The sequence below is a fragment of the Anolis sagrei genome, chromosome 5 (assembly GCF_037176765.1).
Source record: "Anolis sagrei isolate rAnoSag1 chromosome 5, rAnoSag1.mat, whole genome shotgun sequence".
Classification (NCBI taxonomy): Eukaryota; Metazoa; Chordata; class Lepidosauria; order Squamata; family Dactyloidae; genus Anolis; species Anolis sagrei.
Genome location: NC_090025.1, coordinates 125,554,538 through 125,566,816, shown reverse-complemented (window position 1 = coordinate 125,566,816; position 12,279 = coordinate 125,554,538). Strand labels below are relative to the sequence as shown.

General features: G+C 40.0%; 1 protein-coding gene across 5 annotated transcripts in view; it reads right to left on the bottom strand.

The window, feature by feature from the left end:
- Positions 1 to 12,279, bottom strand: part of GRM8 (glutamate metabotropic receptor 8) — a 618,543-nt gene that overhangs the window by 582,338 nt on the left and 23,926 nt on the right. For all 5 annotated transcript variants that reach the window (XR_010910030.1, XM_060777764.2, XM_060777767.2 and 2 more), the window contains exon 2: positions 8,342 to 9,201. Coding sequence is in view for 4 of the 5 variants with exons in the window: in XM_060777764.2 (XP_060633747.1) it covers positions 8,342 to 8,851 (510 nt within the window). In the remaining variant the exon portion in view is untranslated. The remainder of the gene's footprint in view (positions 1 to 8,341; positions 9,202 to 12,279) is intronic.

The window sequence follows — 12,279 nt, the reverse complement described above, 5'->3', positions numbered from 1 at the left end:
AGACAAGCAAGCAACTGCCACTTTGAAGCAGAAAGTGAGTGGCTGGGAGCAAAAGGTTTCAGACTTTGGAAGTTTTCAGATTTCTATAATAAGGGGCCACAAATTGTGGTTGTATTGTTTCCCGAATATCTTTTTTATACATACTAGTCTCAAAGGAAAGTGTTTACCACAAGCCTGTGTCCACTTCCTTGGGAATAAATCATAATTCTTTCAGTGGACATTACTCCAAAATAATTATATTTAAGATTGTGCTGTTACATGCACTCTAGTCTAAGTGAAATAAATGGAATTTGGGTAAATGTATTCCTGTTGATTTCAACACAATTTTGTAGGTTACAAGCTTTGACTGCATTTGGACCACTATCTCCCTTATAGAAACTGGCTGGGCACATACCTTTCATATACATATTATTTAAGTATGCCAATGTCAAATAATGAGTGTTGAATTAACAGGCTCCATGTCTCTCTTCAAACCCAACAAATTATTTTCCTTTCTAGAAAAAAAATACCACAAACAATTGTGACATGCAACTATTAGTTGTAAAGTGGTATACCAAGTTTAATATTGAACAAATGTAGCACACACATGCTTGTTTCACACAAATTTCATACATCACTTTTCTGGACAGAAGACAGATCCAACAAGTCCAACAGATTTCAGTTGTGCAGATATGGATAGTAAAATAAAGGTAAAGGTTTCCCCTGACATTGAGTCTACTCATGTCCAACTCTGGGGAGTGGTGCTCATCTCAATTTCTGAGTTGAAGAGCTGGCATTGTCTGTAAACACCTCCAAGATCCGTGGTTAGCATGGCTGCATAGAGTGCAATTACCTTCCTGCAGAAGCAGTACCTATATCAATATCTACTCATATTTGCATGTTTTCGAACTGCTAGGTTGGGGCTAACAGTAGGAGCTGACCCAGCTCCCCAGATTCGAACTGCCAACCTTTCAGTCAGCAAGTTCAACAGTTTAACCCACTGCACCACCAGGGGCAGATATCTATGCCCCATGTCAATATGCACATGTCAATTAGACACTTTATTGTTGACCAATTCTATTCATTCCAAATGCATCATTGAATGAATATCTCAACCAGTTACCAAGTGACATGGAAAGGTCTAATCAAAGTAACTTTTTTTTGTCGTGTCAGGAGCGACTTGGGAAACCTGCAATCTGTCAGTCCTTGTGGAAGGCTTCTCTCATGTCCCCGTATGAGGAGCTGGAGCTGATAGAGGGAACTCATCCGCCTCTCCCCGGATTCGAACCTGCGACCTGTCGGTCTTCAGTCCTGCCAGCACAGGGCTTTAACCCACTGCGCCACCGGGGGGCTCCATCAAAGTAACTGAAATGCTATTAAATTCCTTAGTGATGTAAAACAAGAATTTTCATCCAGTTCCCAATCTGAAATCAACAACCCTATAAAATACATTTTAGTTCTACATGTAGGATATTGACACAAAATGAATTCATTACGATGATTACGATCTCTGAAAGTCAGGCATCTGAATTATTGTCTGACCGGAGAAGCATACTCAGAAACAGCCGAGAATGCTGTATATTTTTCTCTCATGAAACGCTGGGTAAGATCAAACAAACCTATATATTTTTCATCCATCTGAGTGCAGTAACTGGGGCAACGTACCCACCCAGTGGAGGACAGTGGCAGAATCCCAGAACCTAAATTATTTAAACACACACATGCCAAGTTCTATTATGTTTGCTTAAATCAGTACCCTATTAGGAGCAACACATGTTCGTGGGCTGCAGATGGGCAAGGGAATCATGGCAAAAAATATAATTGCCAATCATGCTTTGAATGCACAAGAAATGTTGTCTGAATTGCTATTGTAACCCATCAATTTATCAGTATCTCTGCAAGATGAAATGTGTCCATGATAAAAAACATTTCCTCTCTGCTAGAATTCAGACTCATGTAGTGGGAAAAGTTTCAACAAAGAAATAATGGTTATGGTTGTGATCCTTTGGACACTTAATTAGGAGCAGATCATTTTGGTCTCAGTGAGATTCAAAGTAAAACAAGGATGGAATCAAGTGTTTTTTTCTGTTGGAGTGCAAGTCCCAGCAACCCTCACCATTGCAGCTAATGGTTATGTTGTTGTCTGTTCATTCAGTCACTTCCGACTCTTCATGACCTCATGGACCAGCCCACGCCAGAGCTCTCTGTTGGCCGTCACCACCCCCAGCTCCTTCAGAGTCAAGCCAGTCACTTCAAGGATACCATCCATCTATCTTGCCCTTGGTCAGCCCCTCTTTCTTTTTCCTTCCATTTTCCCAAGCTAATGGTTATACTGGCAAGAAATACTAGGAGCCACAACCCAAAAGCATGCATGATTTCCAACACTGAAATAAACAAACATAGGATTCTGCTGTACAGCATTAGTTTTCCCAGCATATTAATTCACAACAGTCAGAGAGAGAAAATTACAGGCAAAATATGCATTGCTTGAAAGGTCAAAAGAGGCAGATGAACCCTTAGATGCTAGAAGGCAAAGTATCCGGTGACCCAAATAGAACCTAAACATTGCTCTGTGTGTGTTATTAGGGCAGATCAACAATGTTTGCTGTTTGAGCTGAAGATCAGAATAGTAATACTTCTATCAATTCTACACATTAGAATTTGTACCTACAGAAGCTGACCCAATGGCAGTTGAATCCTCATTCAACACAAATAATGACACATGTTTCATTGCACTGAGGATAGAGGACTAACAGGAAATGAACGCCAAGTTGCTTGGAATAGATAGCTCAGAGAGGAAATCCCAATAAGTTGCTTACCCCCCCCCCCCAAGTGTCCGTCATCTGAGGCAAGTGCCTCACTCTGCATAGGATCAACTCTGGACTCAGCAAGTAACAGTAGCTTTGAGTGCTAGACCTTACTTTTGTATTATTGTAAGGACACAGCAATACACTATTCATGATGGTGCCTTTAACAAAATGAAGACATGCTGCAGAGAAAAAGAAACTTCTGATAGGGATCATATGGAATCAAGAAGGAGGAACAGAGCATATTTGGCTTCCTCTGCCCAATGTTTCAGCCTCAAGTTTGCCTATGAAAGATTGCTAAGAACCAGAGCTGGGGGGGGGGGGGGTATATTTAGATTACAATATCCAGAATCCAGTTGCTGGATTTTGGGAGTTGTAGTACAAAGTATTTTTCTCAAATTTTGCTAAAATCCAGTTTATATCATTTTATCTCTCAGGCATGGTGGCTATGACTCAGGAGACAAGGGCTTGAATGATAAGGTGGGTTAAGCCACCTGCTATAGAAGATCTTGCTATAGAAGATCCTGCTGACTGGAAGGTTGGCAGTTCAAGCCCCTATCAGGGTGAGCTCCCCAGTTTTTTTTAGCCTAGTTGTTGCTCACCTAGTAGTTTGAAAACAACCATGTAAGTAGATAAAAAGGTACTGCTTTGGTGAGGAGGTAAAAGGCACCCTGAAAAACATGCTGGTAAAAATCCGACTAGGAAAGGAATCCATAAACAGGCTCTTTGATGTAGAAAATGAAAAAACAGCACCTTCCCATGGCCGAGTTGAGCATAACTGGAAGCCGAAAAGAGGGAAACCTCGCGTCTGTTTATGTACTGTCTGTCTTAGTCAATTGTATATGCATTAAATGTTTGCCATATATGTACCTGTAATCTGCTTTGAGTCCTCTCAGGGAGATAGAGTGGAAAATAGATAAAGTACATCATCATCATCATCATCATCATCATCATCATCATCATCATTATTATTATTATTATTGAATCCCTGCTCATTTATGAAATCCCACTGAGCTGTCCTGGGCAAATCATACACTCTCAGCCTCTGAAAACTCTATGATAAATTTGCCTTAGAATCATCATATGTTGGAAATGACTTGAAGGCATACAATAAGACATGCAAGAACAACAAGCACTTAAGGTGTACTTCTAACTGATAAGTATTAACTCTTAAACCTGGCCAACGTAAACTGGAATTAAGATTTAAATCCTTCAAAAAGATCCAAACATAATGCTCTAGGATTCTTCCCTCCTGCTTATTAAAGACATTTTGTGAAATTTATAATTAAAATCTTCGAAAGACTTCTCGTCCTTTGCCAGCAACAGTGTTATATCAATTAAATGGGTAAGTAGAAGCTTTCTCCAGAGGGAGCAGCATGTGACCCTCTATTGATTAAGACTGCCATGGAATGTTATTTGCAATCTCATTGCATAATGAAAATCAGGAAGTTGCTGTCATGCTTTCAGAAGACAAATTACTGCTCTCTGAGACAATTCATAGGCGTCTTTCCATCTCACTCTTCTCCAGTCACAGCTAATGCGTGTTCTACAGGGATTGGTTTCTTAAATCAGACTCCTTTGCTGCCTTCAGGACTAAAAATTAGGGAGAGCTGTAATCCAGCTGACCCAGGATTACAGTGGAGGTTATGTGACCATAACAGCTACCGCTGCTTCTGATATATGGTTGTTTTAATAAGATACTGTAGACTTTAGAGAAAGGGACAGGTAATTAAAGGTAGATACCTACAAAAAGTGATGTGACATTTACTTGAAAAGAGAATAGTAATCAAGAGTGACTCAGAACAGAGTGTTTCATTTATTTGTTTAAACGACTATTCAGATCTTGTGGGTACTACAACTTTACATATGTGAAGGACTCATTTCTTGTCTCTACCCAGAGCCAATTAATTCCATGCATTGTGCTTTATTTTGAGCCATTTATAAGGAGGAGATTTTTGCAAAATCCTATATAATATATGTTGAAAATAGAGCTCAGCTATACTTAAGCTATGGCTTTTGTTGGATGACCACTGTGTTTTCATGCACATCTACCACACTGTGGTGTTGTGCATTCTGGTAGACTTGTGCATTTCGGGTGAATTGCTATCTATTTCTACCTGCCGGACACTGGAAGCCCCCATATCAATTTTCGCATGCCACCCAAAAACGGGTGTGCTGCCTATGGGCGTTTTCATTCTGCATCTGAAAAGAGTGTTCTCTTTGGCCCATTGGCAGCAGTGGGGAACATCCGTCTGGAGCCTTTCCTTTCTTCCCTTCAAAGGAGCCTGGGTGTCAGCACTAGGGTTAAGAGAGCAGCCTATCCAGGACATTTGGGAGAGGGGATGACTTCCCACAGGGTCCCATTCCATATCCTTCATTAAGATCTGGGTTTTAAAAAGAATCAGAGTTAAGATACCACTCTTTCTGGATCTTTTCCCCTTCTGTTTGTAGAGGAGGAGACTGGGTTTAATGCTTCTTAAAGCTCTTTCTACTCTAGAGGAGGGGCAGGCATGCACACTTTCTCTCCCAACACCAGCAGGTCCGTGCAGTTATTCTTCCTGGACTAGCTTAAAAATCCCCTTTCTTGTCTGCAATCTCCTTATGGCTTGGGGTTTTGCTTCCTTAAAGCTGTTTCTAGTTTCTAGGAGAGATAGGCTTCTCATTTTGTTTGCTGGGATTATTATTATTGATCATTATTATTATCATTTAAAATTATTTTCTGAAAAAGAGGAGGGGGGAGGAGAAAAAGGAGCTAAGAGGGTGACTCTCCAAGCCCTCAACCACACACATGTGCACCCCACCCACTTTCCATCAAGTTCTCAACTCCCAGTCAGTCCCACTAAATAACAAGAATCAGGAAAATAAAGGAAAATCAAAAAGATTAAATTGTGATGCCGAATAGGGGAGGAGGAAGAGCTGTGATCCGCTACCACATGGTCCTTTTTTGGATGGGAATCCATGATGGCTGGACCCTTGCCATTATGGATACGGGATCAAACCGAAGAAGATGGATTGGCTGAAGGGAATGGCTAAAAATGGATCCAGGCTCAAGCCTACACTCTGGTTCCTCAGAAAATAGAACTAAAGATACCTAGATTAAGGTACAAGATGGAGGATTTCAGCTGAACATAAAGACAAACTTCTTAGTGGTAAGAGTAGTAAATATTGCATCTGGTGGGTTTCTCTTCAGTGGATGCTCTTGATGTTATAAAGTAAGAAAGAAATTCTACTAAGTGGTCAACATGGCCTCTTCCCTCTGTGTGACTTTAAAATGTTCTACTCCATTTGTGGGCCTGTGTCCCATTGAAATTGAGCAAAGTTTCATTTCCCACAGTTTATTTCATCCTTGTGAAAAACAAGCAATTAACAAGAACCAGGATATAGTAAGGTCAATCAGAGACAAGCTCCTTGGCACATAGTGAACTTTGCATTCAATATACCATTGTCTATTTACCATCAAGGAGAATTTTAGAAATCAAATGCAGGATGCATAATCGGCTTTAGCTGAGTTTATTGATTAGGACTCCATCATCTGTCCACAATGCTTGACAAGTCTAATCATGACAGGTTTACCTTTCCACTGTTGATGCTCTAGGACTTAATAAAGTATTTAACAAAGGCCATGAATAATATGTCAACACAACTGTTGTTCTGAAATGATCTGCTGAGATTTGTCTGGGGAAAAAATTATAACCTTGCAGAAATTAAAGAAGAGACTAAGTTTCTCAACGAAGCAATGACACTTCATTATATTTAATTCAGTTGGACACACAGATCAATATGTGTAGCATTCCAAGCACATATAGCTATTTAAAGAACCTCCCTGGCCCTCGTACAAGCAGATTTGTGCGTAACGCTTGCATCTGATTGTTCGGTAATTGTGTTATCAGATAAAGCCAGTCTAGTAGAATGTACAATTAAATTCAGAAAGCCGCATCAGTGAATACACTTAAGTATTGGTCAATGCAGATGCTTCAGATAAATGATTCATTAAGTTCTTATGCTCAAAGTTCTGCAGGCAAGCATCTGCAGTAGCAATTGGAAAGTTTAAGTCTAAATGATTTCCATTCTGGGGAGTGATTCTAATACATTTCTAGAGATACATGAACAGACTATCATAATCACAACTATAGAGACATCTAATGTAGCACAATCAGGCCTGTTCCTACTAATTTTGAGTTGCTGTTTCCTGGTTACAAAAAAGTTAAATTAATAGAAGGTGATGTGTCCTACATCCAGAATTGACACTGCCAGTAAACTGGAGAAGCATTTACACTATAGAATTAATGCCATTTGATACCATTTTAACTGCCATAGCTGGATGCTGTAGGATCCTAAAAGCTGAAGTTGTGCAAGAGCTTTAGCCTTCTGTGCCAAAGAGATCTGGCGCCTCACCAAACTGCAACTCCCAGGATTCTATAGTTTTTTGATGCATGGCAGTTAAAATAGTGTCTAATTGCATTAATTCTATGGTGTAGATCAGCGCTTCCCAACCTGTGGTCCATGGGCCACCAGTGGTCCCCAAGAACTAAAATATGGTCTGTGAACTCAGCATTACTACACCATTGCAATGAGAGCTACTGGTAACACAAAAAGCCTCTTATAGTGCTAAGGTCACAGGGATGTCGGGAAGGGAGAGGCTGACTACCCACGAAAGGTGTAACAACCAGCCTCCTGACTGCTGCTTCTTCTCCTCCCTCCCTCCCTCTAAGTGGAGCCATTCCATGTGGTGCCTGGAAGCTGGGGCACCTCGGTGTCTTTGTTTTTAGGCCTGTTCCTGGGGTTATCTGGGGTGCTGATTCAGAAAATTGCATTGGATAAACCACATCAGCTCTAGATTATTAAATATGGTTTTTATAGGTGAGCAGATGGTGATTAGTGGATGGCATATGTTCTGTATCAGAAACTAGAGCTGATGTGGTTTATCCAATGCAATTTTCTGAATCAGCACCCCAAATAACCAAACTGAATCTAACATTGACCAAAAACTGATTTGTAGCCCTTTTGTTACTAATGTTAGAGAGTGGTCCCTGGTCAAAATAAAGGTGGGGAAGCACTAGTGTAGATGCACCTTGGGTGAAATGAGCAAAGAGCCAAAGTAGAAAATTCACCAGTCCATCTGCATTGACATTCACCTGACTCATCCAGCTCACCCAGAGACCTTTCCGTTATGTCCACCCTTGCCGCTATCTTATGGCCAGGAATATCTATACCTCTTTCCACAAGGAAAGCAGAGGCAATGATATCCCAAGGGGAGGAGAATACAACAGAAACATTTCTCTGTTTCTATTGCCTAAATGATTTTTTCTAATATTTGAACCAAGGTTTTATGCAATGAAGTTTCAATTTTAATACATTATATCAAGTGCAGTTGAGAATACTTTGCAGAAAACATGCTTTCAGTCAACATTGTCATTACCAACTTCTTAATTTTTTTTTATTGAAAGTCAAATCTTTGAATCTGTCTTGTGGAGATACCACATCCACAGCTAAATTACTTAGTATTTCATTTTGCCATGTGTCACACATTCAAGGGAGAGTAAAAGCTCACTTACCTTGAAAAGCCTTAAAATATTAGCCACCATGATGGACACAGAACTTGCAGCTGCTCCTATCACCCCTGTTATCTTGTCTGGTTTAGTGAAAATAGGCGGGTCTCCATTAGCACATTTCACATCAGATCCATCTTTCTCTATCAAAGCTTGCACAAATGTCAAGGACTGCTCCAAAGCATACGTGTCCCTGGAACAAGTGTCTAGAATCCGGACACCCAAGGAGACATTGGCAAGAAGATCTGGGTCCTTATTGATTTGATCAATTGAATATAGCATTGCCTCAAGCCGGTGGATCCCTTTTTCCTTCTTGAGTTCCCCACAAGGTACTCCTCTCTCCCCCTTTGCATGGACAGGGAACAGTCCTCCCAAAATGATATCTCCATCGAGTCGAATGGAGTGGGCATATTCCTGGCCATGAGTTCCTCGCATCATCGGGAGTATCCACCAGAATTTGGCGGCGAACAGGAAGAAACAGTGGCAGGAAACCAGATGCTTGTCTTCGTAGACCATTTTTCCTAAAGGCAGTGTTGCTTTCCAAGGCCCAGATCTTCTTGTTAGAGGAGGAAGTGGACAATTTGAAGCTTCCCCTTCTGAAGGCTACCATCAGTGCCCAGTGACTCAGAATATAGAACCATGCAGTAGATAGAAAAGAAGGATGGTAGTGGTGGTAGTGCTGATTAAGTAGAACTTTTACAGAGGTCTCTCACAAAAAGAATCCATTTGGATATGCATTATCACGTATTACCTTGCTTATTCTGAGTTTTCCGTGACTGAAGACTGACATTAGTATAAGCACACCCAAAGCTGAGAAGAGGTCACCAATTCACATTCTTGGGTTGCATCTTGCAATTGAGATACTCCTGAAATATCATGGAGAGAGAGAAAAAATTTAGTCAAGCTGTCATATTTTCAATTAAGCTGTTTTTATTTTTCAGATCCCCCCCCCCTCCCCCTGAGCTTTTGCCCTTTATTTTCTCTGTGGATTATTCAGTCATAACTTTCCATATCATTATATGCACATATGATTTCCCTTTGACAGAAATGTTAAGGCAGCTAAGATTTCACCTGGCTAGAACCCCTTACTTCCAGTTTAGAAGTGACATGATGAGTCAAACATTTACCTGACTAGGGATAATATCAAGTTGATGATGCCCCTCTAGCCCAGGGGACATGAGATGAAATCTGTCATTTCAGAGGCTAGCAAAGCCAAGGAAAGAGAATGCTCAACATAGTCATACCACACATTCTATTCAATCCTTTTTCCCACTTCTACATGATACCCAGAGTCACCCCAGGTGAAAGAATAACGTTAGCGTAGCTGAACTTCATAGAAAGCCCAATCCAATGGTGTTTGAACCAACATATTAAAATGCACTCAGCAGTACATTATTAGTGGCATCCTTTAGACTGCATTAAGCATTGAAACTTGCTTCTTGTTTTTGAATTAATGTGTTTTGTGTTTGCAGAGTTCCATCAGTAAAATGGGGGTCCTATCCAATAAAATTTGATAAGATGGAATCATGAAGATGTTTTTGCATTCCATGGCAGTGCCCTGAACCCTTTTCTTCCTCACCACGTCTAATTTATTGAATGCCTTACATTATGGTGTTTCACCAGCATCTATCCATATATAAGCTATTGCACTACTTCAATGCATTTTGTTGCAACAATTGAATAAAGGTTCAATCCAGACTTAGTCATGCTTAGAGAAATCCTACTGAATTCAACCTCATAACACTGCCATAGTTTATATCATGGATGTAAGTCATATGGTCCATTAGTCATCCATAATCCTTGAAAGAGGGGTCCAGAATAATATTTGGAACTTCTAGCAATTCCCCAAAGGCCATGGCATCCCCTTCACAATTTGTGAGGCCACAGGCTTGTTTGTTTTTTGCCACCAAAACACATTGTAAAGGTTATGTGATAGCACACCTTTAGGGATGTTATTCATTCTAAAACAGTCCAACCACCATGCCCAGAACATACCCCTAGATAGCCAAGGATGCAACAAGATGTCCTATAAAGTTCTGGAGGAACCAAAAGTCTGGTAGTGGGCTCCAGGGGATGCTGTTCCACAATCCAAATAATCTTGCACTTGGTTGTTCTAGGTTTGTCAGGCTGTATAGCTATGTTCCAGAAGTATTCTCTCCTGATGTTTTGCCTGCATCTATGGCAAGCATCCTCAGAGGTTTTAGGGTCTGTTGGAAACTAGGAAAATTGGGTTTATGTATCTGTGGAAGGTTCGGGGTAAGAAAAAACTCTTGTCTGTTGGAGCTAGGTGTGAATGTTTCAGTTGGCCACCTTGATTAGCATTTGATGGCCTGACAGTTTTTAGGTGTGCCTTGTTACTGCCTGGGGAAATTCTTTGTTGAGAAGTGATTAGATGTTCCTGATTGTTTCTTGTCTAGAGTCCCCCTGTTTTTTAATGTTGTTCCTTATTTACAATTATAATTTTAGAGTTTTTTTAATACTGGTAGTCAGATTTTGTTCATATTCATGGTTTCTTCCTTTCTGTTGAAATTGTCCACAAGAAACCATGAAAATGAACAAAATCTGGCTACCAGTATTAAAAACTCTAAAAATTATAGGTGAAACACCAGGAGATAATGCTTCTGGAATATACAGCCCGAAAAACCTACAACAACCCAGTGATTCCGGTCATGAAAGCCTTCAACAATACAATCTTGCACTTGATCCTATCTTCCTTTTTTTATGGTACACCACGAGATCAAGCCACATAATGCCTCATTCTCCCATTCTTCTGAGATTCTGTTATGTCTATGATAAAAACTATTTCTGGATTATTGAAATGAATCCAATGTATAACAAATGATAGAGTAGAGCCAATAAATTAGTTGCATATCACATTCCACTGTACTGAAATCACTGAGATATACGTGCAGCTACATTTCTTCTAAGGAGCCTAGGTTTGCAACTGCAGGATTAGTCAAAAGAAAAATGGAGCCTTTTTCGTGATGTATTGCTGTTAATCCTATTACCTTAATAAGTGTTCTGTGTTTCTTGTGGTCAATGCAGTGCTCAACCTCGTTTTACAGTAGAACTGACGGCATGTCCTCACATTACCTTAGTATTATGGAAGTACTGCCACCTGGGAGCAGGCAGCACTGCTTTTGAAACAATCATGTCTTCCAACTTTTTCACATGCCTTCCCCTGTGCCAGCACTATCTGAGCAATGTAAAAAGAGACCAAATATAGGGAATGTATACACTGCTCAATAATACAAGATACCTAAATTTCATATACAAGACAAGCCAGCAGCATAACTCAAAATGTATGTCTAAGCTTCAACCTGGTCCTCTACAACTTGGTGCCATCCAGATGTTATATTACAATTTTCACTATATCCCACTAGCTTGACCATTAGGGATAATAATAGGAATTGCAATACAGAACATATGGATAGTTAAGGGATGTTGAATTAAAGTTCCTATCCAATAGAATAGCAAAATATGTGTTGACTCTCTCAGTTCCATTCACTCAGTTTTTATGACCTACAAACGAATTTAATGGTCCCACAGTGGGATGTGATGGTCTTCAAGGTACCCAGTATTTAACATTCCTCTAGTTAAATTTTAATACAACAGGAGAATTATACACAGGTGACTCTTTCAAAGCCTGCAGAAATTATTCATTCTGAAGTCTCATGTGTTCACAGTAAAAATATCTCACAGTGATCCAACAGCAAAATAAAGACTTGAAAATGAATCACATAAGGCTAGTGTGAACAACAGAGGATACATTTCAGCTATATTAGGGAACAGAGAGCATACAGGAGCTTTTTTCAAAAAGGTGTCATCATTCTCTCATTTTATTTGAATTTAGAAAGGTTAGACTTTTGGAAGATTGGGTGAAGAACTCTGCCTTTCCATATGTTTTCCTTTCTTACATCAACTACACCTAGTATCACCTGTAG